The 14,882-nt window shown below is 34.5% G+C and overlaps 1 protein-coding gene across 6 annotated transcripts in view; it reads left to right on the forward strand.

Moving 5' to 3' along the window:
- Positions 1-14,882, forward strand: part of LOC145662678 (uncharacterized) — a 481,436-nt gene that overhangs the window by 147,799 nt on the left and 318,755 nt on the right. For 3 of the 6 annotated variants that reach the window (XM_081728497.1, XM_081728496.1, XM_081728498.1), the window contains exon 1: positions 13,866-13,919. The exons of 2 other annotated variants lie outside the window; for them this stretch is intronic. In XM_081728497.1, the coding sequence (XP_081584623.1) occupies positions 13,916-13,919 (4 nt within the window). In that variant the 5' untranslated portion in view covers positions 13,866-13,915. Of the gene's footprint in view, positions 1-13,864; positions 13,920-14,882 lie in introns of those variants that run through there. One more of the 6 variants, XM_081728495.1, reaches the window with a different exon arrangement.

Below are 14,882 nucleotides of genomic sequence, written 5' to 3' on the forward strand. Positions count from 1 at the left end.
GTTGGTGTATTCTTATAGATGTATTTCTCTTTTAGTAACGAATGTAATTTCCACTGTATGTTTATACGGTGAAACCTCTGAATAACACATATCAATGGAAATTATTATTTGCTCGTAAATAAGACGTGCCCGTTACAGGTGTGGTAGTTCGTTAATTCAGCAGAACATTAACTTGTGACAAGACATTTTGTGAGAGAGGAATTTTCTGTCTACTGTACTGCATCACAGATTTATTTTAAATTGTGGAAAGTGTTTTATCTTCTAAATTGGCATGAACTGAGAATAATCCCTGTTCGTTATGAAGAGGTTACTAAAACGATGGACGAAAATAAGACTGTCCGGGTCCATACCCGAAAGTGTTCGTAAAAGGGAGGGATTATATATATGAAGTAGGAAGAATGCTCATTATTCATGAACTTTTACTGCCCGTGGTCATGGCAAAGATCCATGTTGTGGTTTAGTAGACCTGATCTATGAAACTAAAGGCAACTTCAAAATCCTACTGACACTTTTGAAGATAGTGCATAATTTATAAGTGTTGTTAGGAAAACTCAGCCTCAGATTCAGTTAGTGTTCCTTACTGTACGAACCAAACAAAAATGTAGAATGAAATAATTTTAGACCCATAATTGGAATTCAGTCTTGCCACGTGTGGACAGCAATCGACCAAATATTCAAGGAACTGAATTGACTGAAATATTTCGGACTTTGCATTTGGTGATTTTATTCAATGTATATGTAATTTGAGGTGGTGGGATGCATAAGTTCTAGCTCTTTCTTACATAAAATTATGTTATGTTATTAGTTTTATGGATCTGCATGGACCCTTCAATGGATTTAGCCGGCTAGATAAAGTAGATATCATTGTCATACCTTTGGACAATGTTCTTGTCAAGTATCTGTATCAGCACCGTTTTTTCACGCTGATCGTGTTCGTAACATTTTGAATTTAGGTGTGGAATAGGTTACATTGCTATATACCAAGAAGAAAATCTTTGAGTCTTACCTCCCACGGTTATGCCGGTTAGGCTAAAGGAGACGGTGATGATGAGTAATGAATGAAATGGTGGAATGAAGAAAGTGGGAGGAAACGGGAGAACCCCGAGAAAACTCACGCACACTGTGTTTGTCCACCACAAAGTTCACTTGGCGGGGGCTGGGATCGAACCCGGGACCCCAAGCACCAGAGGTGAACGCTCTGCCACTGAGCCACCGGGGCCCCACCAAGAAAACAAGACAATAATAAAGTGGTTAGAAACTATTTCTTGCTATTATAAACGTAAGCTTTAGTCAATTTCCTCTTGGCTAACTTTTTAAATGTAAACAAAAATAAGTTAGTAATCTAGTGAATTTAAACTTGAATTAAACGCACTCTCAATTTCCTTTAATACAAAAACATCTAGTGCGTTTAACTACATATTTTTTTTTTTTTTTTTTTTTTTTTTTTTTACGTCTGCACAATATTCATGCTACCACGGGCCAAATGAAATTTAATATTATGGTATATTTCCAAGTGTTATAGTAACAAAATGATCAAAATATTAGCGACTTTTATAATTTGCTTTGAAAGAAAATCTCTCGAAATGCATATTGTGAAAATTTAGACACAAGTGAAACTGTGGTTTTGTCGCAATAAATTTCAAAGTGACCATTGTTTTTTATTTCAAATCTCAGATAGACAATTTTTCTTTCAACATTGACAATCAAATTGAATTATGTACGATTTTAACGCTTTTCCATCAGAATTTTGTTCCACTTATCTATCTCTTCTGTTGTTTATATTAGAGAAAGAAAGAAAGAGAGAGAGAGAAAATCCTATGTCTGGTTGCATATCCATCAGTACCTGATTCTTCCCTTTCTTGAACCGCCCCTTTGAGTGCCTAATTTTACAAAATATTTTGAGATTAATCATATATGACTGAGGGGACTTACGTATGTTAAGCTGACCAAAATCAGTGATGGTCATCTGACACCGTTTCCTACAACTTGCATGATTTGACATAGAAAGAAACAGGAATGTCCTTCCTACTCCCCATTGTGAATGTGCACAGTGTAAAATAACCCCATCGGTGTGTTTGCAAATCATTCACTAATAATAACATTGTGTGCTAATTCCTTGCACAGAAATTTCCGAATCTTTTGAAAATGAAATGAAATCTTTAAGTTTTACGTCCCACGCTTATGCTGGTTGGGCTAAAGGAGACGGGGATGATGAGAGATGAGTGAAATGAAGAAAGTGGAAGGAAACGGGAGAACCCCGACAAAACCCACGAGCACAGTGTTTATCCACACAAAGTTCACACGGCGCGAGCAGGGATCGAACCAGGGACCCCAAGCATCGGAGGTGAACGCTCTACCACTGAGCCACCGCGCCCCCTCCGAATCTTTAGAATTGAGTTACTTCCAAACTCACAATTATCTAAGAATTGATTGTTATCAGCGAACCCGTAGACAAATGGTTATATACTGCTCGTGTTTACGTTCGCTTTCAGTTCCCGGTATAAGGACAATATTTTCGATGTTGTTCAAGCATCCAACGGCGCCGATTTCTATATAGTTTTGGGGGTATCCCTTCAGGTATATGCAGTGGTGTATTTAAGGGGGGCTTCCGGGCTGAAGCAATTTCACTTGCTAGTTTAAAGTAAATGAAATATCTTGCAGAATTTTCACATTTCCAGGAATGAAGCTAGCAAAGCCCCCGAAACAAAATCGCAAATACGCCACTGGGTATGTGTGTTCCGTTGTTAGATTTGCAATCGAAACACAGACACCCCTCGTTCTCTCACAGGTTAGGAAACGTACCAGAATAATTGGAGATAATTGGAGAGCTACTAAAATTATGAAATAGTGAATAGAAAGCCAGTAAGAACATGATGGAAGCCACTGAGATTGAGACGACACATTAACAGACTAAGAAAGGACATTTGCCCACCAATGATCCTCCATATGATGTAAGGTCAGTAGCTTATTTTATTTTAGCATATAACGCTTATTAGAACGACGTTCGTTGTTAACATTCATTAAGATAAAAGGACTGTGAAGCCTCTTACTTTAAAAAAATCTAGAAACGATTTCAATGAGAAACACAGAGGCGTAATTGATGACGCATCTATCTACCATCTGGAAAAGCGTGTACCTATCCCAGGTTCGCTCTTCAGTGAGAACGGAATTTATTTCTCATTTTACCTTCATTTCATTGCGACTCGCCTCAAATATTCACCCATTCTTTGTAAAATGGTTACCTGGGGAAGAGGCATAGATAGTAAAGGCTTACGGGACGGGGTACTGTATTGACTATACCTCTGGATGTAAGGGTTGACGTGTACTGTGTATGGAGCCTTACTTCCATAAGTCCCATGGTCTGTCTCGAATGGATGAGTACCTTATCTTTTGTCTGCTTTAGTTACCTTAAGTTGGAAGATGATATAAACGTTTGGGTACAAAACCTCGCGGCGACAACCTTGCGGACCAAACCCTCGCCTCCCAAAATCTCGCCGGGCCGAAACCTCACCTGGCCAAAACCTCGCGGGACAAAATCTCGCCTGACCAAAACCTCGCGGGACAAAATCTCGCCTGGCCAAACCCCCGCCTGGCCAAAACTTCGCCGCCCAAAACATCGCGGGGCCAAAACTTCGCCGGGCCAAAACCTCGCCTTGAAAAAACCTCGCGCCCCAAAATATCGCCATACCCAAAATCTCGCCTGACCAAAACTTCGTTGTAATGATCTCGCGACCAAACGTGTGCCACCTCCAATGACAGGCTCTCGGGTTCAACCGACCTCGAGTCCCCAGTTATTGAAAACAACTAAAAAGAAGCGCCATATTGCGTCAATATGTAATACTATTTATTTAAATGAAAATTATTGTATATTTGAACTTTTTTAAATCGGGGAAAAGGGGGATTAATTCGCCCTTAGTTGGAGGCTGAATTCAGCGTTTATTCCTGACTGATTGTAATCAAAGCTGTGAGAACTGTGCCAACCTTCAAATAATATATACTTAAAATTTTAACAAAAATGTAATAATATTTATGAAAGTATGAAATAATATATGAGTTTTTACGACGTCCTTGATTATGTCTGTAGGTTAAAGGAGACGTAGATGACCACGATGAAGGAAATGATCGAATAAAGAAAGTGGGAGGAAACCGGAATAACCTGAGAAAGCCCACGCACACGATGTTTTGTATCTTCTTCTCCTTCTTCTTCTTCTTCTTCTTCTTCTTCTTATTATTATTATTATTATTATTATTATTATTATTATTATTATTATTATTATTATTATTATTATTATTTGTAATGTAGAATTGCATATTAAGAAACTCATTGGGTAAATTTTAAAGAAAAGTTTCATTCCGCAAGGTTTTGGCCAAGCGAAATTTTGGTTCGCGAGGTTTTGACAGGCGAGATTTTGGCCCGGCGAGGTTTTGTCAACGCGAGGTTTGGCCCGGCGAGATTTTTTATTCCGCGAGGTTTTGGCCACGCGAGGTTTTGGTCCGGCGAGATTTTGTCCCACGAGGTTTTGGGCGGCGAGGTTTCTGCCACGCGAGATTTTGGGCGGCGAGGTTTTGGCCGGCGAGATTTTGGGCGGCGATGTTTCGGCCACGATATTTTGTTCGTATCCCGATATAAAATATGCTGAAATGTTATCTATTTTATTCATACAATTTTTGTTTATTAAGGAGTTTTTGTTTACCAGCCGAAACCTCCACTTATATATTTACCCTGTCTGTCTATGTGTCCGTCCGTCCCGGATACAAAAAAAAAAAAAAAAAAAAAACTCAAGAATCTACAATCAGTTTTAAAATGAATATAGAGGGTCAAAAGAAAGGATTCAAGTTCGTTAATTGAGATGCTACTTAAACAAAAAGTGGTAGAAACCAACTTTTTTTTTCAATTTTAATGTTGATATCTACGTATATAAAGCTAAAACGGTGAAAGATAGCATTAAGGATATAGTTTCCAGCAATTAATTAAGTGTTTCAAGAATAAATTTAATCTCTATCTTTAACCCTCTACTAAAATCAGAAATGATATGAATTCACTACAAGTTCCGCTTTCAATATTGATCTATATAGAACTAAAACGATAACAGATAGCGAAAATCATATTTAAAAAAAAAATCAATTGTGTTCTAAGATAACATCTTTCTTAACCTTCTATTCAAACCGGAAGCGGCAGAAAACAAACACTTTTGGTTTTAACGTTGATCGCAATGGAGTAAAAATGGTAGCCCTAATATATAGCGAGAAGCGGTTTTCTTCAATCAGTTAAGAATATTCCGTCTTCACTCTAATCTCTTCTATACTGAAATTATCTATACCGGAAATCTAACTCCACTTCTGGTTTGAATATTAATTGAAAAAATACCAATTTATACGAACCCATCTCCTTCACATGTACACATGATACTACAACCTGTATTATAAATACGTAACACTTAAGTAATTGACCTGGATGTACAGTGTTTCTCAACTACCAGATTGCGAGATAGTACTGTGTTTCTATAATGATGGTTAAGACTCTAACAGAGTGACGTTAGTTATTAGAATTTTTCTGTAGTTCTTAACCTTTTTGTTACTATCTATTATCCAATTTTTCATTTCAACTTACATAATTATAAATTCAAATATTTCAAGTTAAATTGAAAAAATCAAATGAAATTTTTCAGTTATACGTCCCACGGTTATGCTGACTATTCTAAAGGAGACGGTGATGATGAGATATGAATGCAATGGTGGAATGAATTAAGTAAGAGGAAACGGGAGAACCCCCAAGAAAATCCATGAACACGGTGTTTGTTCACCTCAAAGCCCATTTGGCACTAGCTAGGGTCGAATCAGGGACCCCACGCTCGAGAGGTGAACGCTCTACCAATGAGCCACCGTAGTCCCCTCAAATTAAATTGGTTATACAATGTCCATACTTTTTTTTTACACTGCTAGAAATCTCTTTTTCTTCTTCTTCTTAATTCATTAGGGGTCACCGCACACTCATCTCTGGAGCGAGAGGTCCCTGGTTTGATCCCAGTTCAACCTGTGATTTTCGGATGGACAACATCATGTCCGTGGGTTTACTTGGGTTTCTCCCGTTTCTTCCTATATTATCATTGCATCATTTGTCTCATAATCATTTACTTTCATTACATATCCATTTAATTTAGCCCACACAACAAAAACTTGGGGTTCATGCCCCATGAACTAAAAGCGAGGTGTAAAGAAAATAGTGACATCATTAATCGCCATGCGGGACTTAAACCCTCGATTCTTTGTGTTGCGTAATCACCAATCTAATTCCGTAAACGGCTTGATTATGTCAGCCAGTAGTTGCCCTAGGCGGCAATAATTTGGACACAACCTAAATTTTAATTCAATCAATTACAAATAAAACTCCAAACTTGCCGATTATAATCAAGGACAAGTATTGATCTTTATCACAAAGGATATCAAGATTTTAATGTTTATAATGCTTTCTCTAAGACACAATTTTAAAATACTTGTTAGTGCTTATCCGGTATTGCGTTTACTTAGATCTATAAGACATGTTTTCATATTATCTTTCGTCTTGTTGTTGTAAAAGCGGAAAGTTTTAAAGAATATAAATAGGAAGACATGCCAATAGAATGGCTAAAATCTGTGTGATTGACCGCCCAATTGAAAAGTAAATTGTAACATATCTCCTGATTTCTTGCCTTTATTTTTTTAAGGAGAAAGAATAAAAGATATAGAATTTTGAAAGTGAAAGTGAAAGGGCAGGGGAGAGCCCCAGGGGCGTAGGTGGTCTGTTGGTCGGTGGAGGAGAAGGATCGCCTTTGAGGGTAGACCTACGCCCTCGGAATAGCTAATGGAGATCGTGACTTTGAGAATAAGTCCCGTTGTTTGTGTTAACGGTACCATATCTAGAGCATCAATGATGTTACGCCAAGATTACAAGATTTTTATTACTAATACACGCTTCTTGCTTTCTTTTTATTTCTTCTCTTGTTTAGGTGTTAGCAGAAATTCCTTGTTTGTGTTTCGTTAGTGTTTATGTGTATTTTGTTCTTTTCTTTCTTTTTGCTTTAAAGTAACAAAAAAAAATAAAGTTTAGTGATGGTTTGTTAGTCTGTCACGGGCCATTCTTTAATGGGATTATTCACTAACCAACGCCTGGTGAATTAAACAATTTCAAATGATAAATTATATGTAACCAAACAATTGGCATCCCAGCGTATAATAATAATAATAATAATAATAATAATAATAATAATAATAATAATAATAATAATAATAATAATAATAATAATAATAATAATAATAATAATAACTAACTCTATGGCCTATGGAACCCGGAGGTTCAATGCCGCGTTCACAAAAGCTCTCCACTGACTTCTATCCTTAGCTAATTGCATCCAGTTTCTACTTTGTATTCCTATCTCTGCGAGATCCATCTTAATATTGTCCTCCCATCTGCGCCTAGGTCTTCCTAATGGTCGTTTTCCTATGGGTCTACCAGTCAAGACTTTGAAAGCGTTTCTACTTTCTTCCATAATAATAATAATAATAATAATAATAATAATAATAATAATAATAATAATAATAATAATAATAATAATAATAATAATAATAATAATAATAATAACTCCCTCTTGGCTACATGATTAGCTACACACTTTTGGCTCAGGAGACCCAGGTTCGATTCCCTATGATAGCTTATGTATTCGGATCCCACCTTAAGCTATCGGTCCATGACTCGTTTAGTCTCGTTACTAAAAAGGATCTTGAACTTCAATTAACAAAAGATCAAATAAGAAGAGTAAATATAAAATAATTTTATGCTTATTTATATCATTATTTGTAGTTCCCTCATCTGAGTACTCTGTAATTCCCTCATCAATGCAAGCTGTACACTAAAATAGGGCCATCCAAGTACATTACATTTCCATGTGAGTATTTCTCCCCTCCCTCAATCTTTATTCTAAGGTTTCTTTCTTACAATTCTGCATGGGTTGAATATTATGTTCTTCTGTATCTTCTTTATGTTCCAATTCCAATGGTTTCAAGTCTCTTTTTCAACATCTTGTGTTCCACTCCGGCAGTCGATATTACTATTGGTATTGTTTTGAAATGATTGTTTTATATTGTGTGTTTCTTATTAAAATGAAATGAAATCTTTCAGTTTAACGTCCTCATAATTATGGCCGTTAGGTTAATAAAGACGATGATTAATGCAAGCGAATGATAATAAAACAATTGGTTGAATGAACATGGAAGAAACGTGAGTACCCGAGAAAACCTACGGGCAAGGTGTTGTCCACCACAAACTTTTATAAGCTATATCCTGAGGAATGCAATTCAACTCTAGACCCTGGTTGCGATCTTTAATTTTCCTTGTAGCGTTTTCGAGGACAAAATTGTATGATATTGGCGAAAACACATCTCCTTGTTTCAGGCCAATCTCGTTACGAAAACTCGTGGACAAGTATTTTCCTTCTAGGACGTTACTTCCGGTTTAATTTAAACACATCTTTATTACTCAAAGTAGTTTTTTTTTTTTTTTTTTTTTTTTTTTTTTTTGCTGTATCAATTTCTGTAAGTATGTTGTATGTACTAAACGAGTCGTAGGCTTTTCTGAAATCAACAAAGTTTCGATGAACCGGGATGTTATATTTTTATATCTTTCCGAGTATCAGAATGACCAAATACCTCGATTGCTATTGACTGGACGATAGCCAATATTTTCGGTGGCAGAAAAGTTCAATTTCATGTAATTGGTTTCTTACTTTTCTCTACTTGTTCTTGCTACATTGAAATGCTTGCAGCTACTTACTTTTAGATAATAGGAAATAGAATGAAAGTGGGAAATAAGAAATGTGTCATTGCTCAAACATCCGTTTTAAAGATGTTCCATCATTGAACATTGCAGGCCATATTGTTATTTCCATAAGAAAATGTAGTTGATTTCTGATAGTCTCTGATTGATCTTAACGAAGGCCAAAAAAAAAAAAAAAAAAATCGATTAGATTTCAAAATAAAAGTTGGCCACCCCTAGCAATTACTGTCGATAAAACAGATTATTTTCACAATTTGAGTGTTTGTTAATTTGACCACTCTTGTGAAAGCACTATTAGATTTATTCTGTACTTGTAGTTGTTCCTATCGAGTCCTCAGCCTACTCTGCACTACAAGTTAAAATCTTTCGTAAATAAAAGCTTTACATTTTCTTTATTTTGCCCACCAACCATCAGAAACTCCATATATCATATCATATCTAGGTAATTACTCGAGGATTTCGTTACACACAGCATTGTGTTTATTTAACTCACTGAGTAGCAAGCGATAGTACTAGTAGTGACATCTAGGCAGGCAAGAGCAACATCTACTAGTGTGACAGTTTATAATTGAAATTAACATTATGCACAAACTAACAGATTGAAGACACTCGTTTTTTATTATTAGGTTAGATGTTAGATTAACAGCTTACTCCGGAACAAGCACATAACCACCTAATCTGTTTCATAATGTTTAACAAAAGATTTACGTTGTATCGGGTTATAATATAGCACTTTTAATATTGCTTTTCAATGCTAATATTGTAATAAACAGGAATTAAGTATTTCATGAATGATAAGCAAACTTGAATAACTTCGATAACTCTTTGTGAAAAGGCGATAACTTATATATTCCTAATGACCTACAAACCCTATTCAAAATTATTTAATAAAACATGGTATAAAGCAATCTTGTTTCCAGGGGATAAATGGTTTTCTATTTTCTTCAAAATAAACGTAATATTACAATTAAATTAATTTGTCATAGACGTGATTGACCTGTCTTTTCGGAAAGAAGGTGGAAGGGATTAACTATTTCGTAATTTCCTGTCAAAATGAAAATATAGTAAAAGTACCTTTAAAAATAGAAAAGAAAAAAAAATAAAGACTTTTTCAGTGAAGCAAAATTCAATGAATACGAAATATAGAACGTGTCCTTCATGCTTTTTCTTGTATAAGCTTTTGCGTTAATAATCAATTAATACAGAGCAATACAGATAATGGTGAAGCATCTTTTGTAGGAGGGTCTGTGTGGAACAAGTCACTGAATTATTTTTGCGTTGGAGAAACGTATCGCCAGGAAGGTAGGTAATAAAAATATGACGAAATCTTTTCCCTTTCTTTTGAACAGATTTAGTTTGATGTATCTTTTTGAGTTTTTTTGGTGTTTGTTTTGATTCGGTCACTGACTTAATATAAACAGTTAACAGAGTAAATAGCCTCAACACTCAATAAGACCAAATCGAGAAATTGGGGTCGTGCAAATTTATATTTAAGACAATGAAATTAAACAAAAAACTTCAATTTAGCGTTCAATAATTATGCTCCTTTAGGCTAAAGGAAACGGATAATTGATGAAAATGAATCATTACGGAAGAAGTGGTGGAGTGAGAACGGAAACGGGAAAACCCATGGAGGATGTTATTCATAATCTTACGGCCTGGGATCGAATCAGGGATCTTTTGCACCAATGAGCTCTCCGTGTTCAACTCTCATGAAGTCTCTTCCACTGAGCACCCGTGCCCCGTTTAAATTTTAAAACAGGAGTCACTATGTGAATAGCTTACGCAACTTTGGCGTGGGAGACCTGGGTTCGATTCCCGACGAGAGCTCGTGTGGTTTGAGTTCCACGTTAAGCTGTAGATCCACATCTCATATAGCCTCACTGCTGACTGGGACGCTAAACTCAAATACAAATACAAACAAAACAGGAGCCAGTAATATCACATACCGTATTACTTTAATCCACAATACCTGTATAGTTTGACTTTCAAAAACATGTACACGTAACAACCGTACAGCGGCACTAATATGTTTCTCTAAAATTCTTCGATTGTATTAGATAAGTTGCTGATGTTATTCTAAAAATTTAAAATTTCTTTCCTCCTACAAATACTATATTCATCTACACATATACACATATATATTCTTAATAAATGGACTACTCAAATAGTTCGATTATTCTCGTAAAGTAATCGTTTGCAGATAATACTAAGAATTATATGGTAAAAAATATTTAGTCAATAAAAATGGCGTAAAGTAACAGATGAAGGTGACTTTACCAAGAAATATATGATGACGAAACGGTAGGAGGGGAATCGATATACCATTATAAAGCGGGAAATTATGGTCAAATATATGAGAAAATAAGCTCGTTATTAAGAGGACTCTATAAGTACGGTACGTAACTCAAAAATTATAATTCAATCGTATATTTTATTTTTAAATAAATTAGTTATTGTAGTCCTACATTAACAAGTCAATTTTCATTCCCTACTTTACTACACTAAATTTATGTTTTGTGTGCCATATTTATACAAGCTTTCAGAGTTGTTCTCAGTAAGCGCATAAAGCCGTACTGAAGAAAGAATCTTCTGCAGCCTGCGGTATGCAAAGCTTAATATGCTCCAACCGTCTGTTACTACTTACTCTTATCCTTTCCTCGTTTGACTATTTTTCTTCTAATGTTTCAATGAAAAAATTTCTTCCTTCCTCGGCTTTCAACTTTTCAGTATTCAACATTTTCTTGCCAATTTTTCTTCTGCCTACATTTTTCAGTTGAATATCCACTTTGGCCAGCACAAGATTATGATTATGTATTATATGTAATGTATTTGATAATAACAACAAAATGGATTATTATGAGTATGGATTATTATGAGTATGGATTATTATGAGTATGAGTAGAGTATTTAAACTTACTCTTTTCAGTTAAGCGTAATTGATAGAATAAATTATTTAGTTTTAATATTTTTTAAAAGTATTTTTTTAAATTCTTTTTTTAAAACTTCTTTCAGTTGACAACTAAAGTGAAGGTCCTGTCATCGTGAAAATTACGAGAACTTAACAGAATTACCCTTTCATGACAAGTACTTGCGGAAAAAATAGTTTTTGAATGTTTGTCCGTCCGGTTTGTCAGTTCTTAATGTAGAGGCCTAAAGTCCATATTGTCCGACGTACTGACACCAACTTTTACACTTAGGGTTTATATGAATTTCCCAACAGCATATTTTCTGCTCTCTCGCTCCAAAAAAATTAGGGCAATGTAGTGGAGGCTGAAATTCAAAAACGGCTCTAAACAGGTTGTTTATATTTCAATTATAGATACTTAATTAACATATCTACAATATAACGCAAGTCATTATCCTGTAAAAAGTCCAGAATAGGTATTTTACTGGTGGAGGTGAGTTATTTTTCACGATGGTTTTTCTCAAAAATAGCTCACACGATTTTCTTCATATTTCATAAATATTTAATTAAAAATCTTCCGGTATGACACATATCGTTTTCTGTAACGCATAATATAGTGGTGAGATTAATTTTGTCCGGACATCGTTATTGGCAATTGCACTAGCAATGTTGCTTGTATTTCATAAATATATGTTTTAAATAATAATAACTTTACAATATCGAGCAATTCATTTTTCTTAAGAATTTCAGGAGGGTAGTTTCCTGATAGAATGAGTTCTATTCATGCAAGTTTATTCAAAATGGTGCCAGCCAGAATTTTCTCAGAAATGGTTCTAATGATTTTTGTATTTCATAAATCAACGCAATATAAGGTACTTTTTTAAATGCAGAACAGAAAGTTTAGTAGTGGGATGAGTTCTGTCTGGGAAAGTTTTGGAATACATCGACGAAAATTTGGTTCATATTTCATCAATACAGAATTCTTCTTTATGCGTTTTGATTAATAAAATTACAATATAAGTACATTTCTAAATTATTGTGAAGTAAGTTTTTCTGAGCTGACTTTTTCGTTGTTCGTAACGATTTTTAAATATTTCATTAATACTTAACTCTATTTCATTATTAATCCTACCGTATAGCGTAATTCATTTCTCTCGAAGAAACTCAGAAAGAATGGTTTACTGTAGGAAAAGTATTTTTTAGACGACCTTTGCAATAACGTCTATTAACAATTTTGTTCATAAAGATTTGAAGTACAGTAATAACTCTACAACATAGTATTATTCAATATTCAACTTAAGAGAGAAATAGTGTCCCAGTGCGACCATCAGTTCAATGCAGTGTAGTTTTACATTTGTTGGTCAATTTACAATGACAAAGTAAGTATGAAAACTTACAGAAGTTCGTCTGAGAATGTATACACTTGATCAAATGTTCTGTATAGCTACAATGATGTGAAATTTAAAATAATTTGGTTTTAAAATGATTCAAAGAGTCCAATTGATTTGATTTTAGTTTTCGAACACAATATAGCAGTAACATACATGATTTCAGGTACTGCACAATAGGACAGAGAAAATTTAGTGCCTTGTCCCGTTCCTTTTATTTTTTCTCACAATAAACAACCTTCTCTTATTCTCTATCATTTGAACAATGCAAATAGAAATATTTAGTTGATATGAATTAGAAACTACTCTTTCAGGTAGACAATGACTCATTATATGTGGCAAATGCATTTGAACCAAGAAATAATATATTTTAGAATAATCCTATATGCTTAACTACCAGATTATTTGTGATTCGACTCACGGGTATTTGGTTTATATCCAGTTACGATTTGCGTGTACATTTAGCTATTTGCTTTGAAGGAACTCTCGTTTGTTTTATCTTAACTTGTTAACTAGAAAATTAGACATGATAGCAAACATAACTGATAAACAGTTTATAATTTATTCTGGTATAAAAATATTATTTCAATTTCTTAAAATATCGTGTTTGATGTTAGTGGTGTATATTTCATGCGCACGAGATGTGTATGTAATGTAAAATAGTAAAGCAAAAACATTCTCCCTCATCAACGTAAACTGTAGTGAAAGAACAATGCAGCCTCTTTCTTTTATCTGCTGCTAATGATCTAGTCAAACACACAAGGTATTTTTCTTCTGTTAATCATACACATATCACTGAAGCAAGGAATCATGAGTAAGTTTAAATATCTTTGTATAGCAGTCTCATTTTATACTAGATTACTTTATGTTACGGTAAAGTTTCTCATTAAAAATTTGGGCTCACAAAATAAAAGTCTATATGATCTCATAAATATAATACCATAGCTTACTGAAATTATGTTCGTGAAAGTGAAATGAGCAAAAGAAAAACACTGAATTACCCAATGTAATTCTATTGTATCCTTGATAATGTACAGATAAAGTATCGTTTGATTTGTTGATATGAAATTTCTGTAGATTAACGTCTTTTTTTACTTGTTCAAAACAACCAAAACAAACGATGGGGTAGTACTTAGATAGTACTATGAAACTAAGTTCATATAAAGTATTATTAAACAAACTTTTTAGTGTCACTGAGATCTTATTTATCATAGTGTAATTTGATCACGACGTAGTTACGATATTTGTAAACAAACATTTCAAATTGTGGAAAGAAAAATGTTTCTCTTGCGCTTTGATGAGTGATTTTGTGCTATGAAGATGCAACATTCTAACAGAATCTTTAAGATATAGTTATTGTAAGGTTCATATTTAGCATTTTTCTCATCTTATTCTGCTCTTTTATAAGCGCTTCTTGTGGCTCACTTTGTATGACAACTTCATTCGCGCAGTCTATAGCGTACTAATATAGTATTAACATTAAACGTAAATCCGTGCTGCATATTTCAGTTTGAAAATGTGAAATACGTATGGCATGTACGTAATTAACCAATTTATTACATTGCTGAGTGGAATACGTGAAGCTAAGCAAAATCCGCAACGTATACATGTCCGTAGATTCTAAACGGTTAGTATTCTTAGCTTTGCTGTGGGAGGCTTAGGTTGGATTCTGTATAGGAATGCATGTAAATCAGATTGCATGAAGCTAAGTATTGCACACATTTCATAGTTCTGGTCCCGATAATAAAACTGTAGATAAGCTCGAAACAAGCAAAGT

The sequence above is a fragment of the Thermobia domestica genome, chromosome 10 (assembly GCF_964235325.1).
Source record: "Thermobia domestica chromosome 10, izTheDome1.hap1.1, whole genome shotgun sequence".
In the NCBI taxonomy this organism is placed as follows: domain Eukaryota; kingdom Metazoa; phylum Arthropoda; class Insecta; order Zygentoma; family Lepismatidae; genus Thermobia; species Thermobia domestica.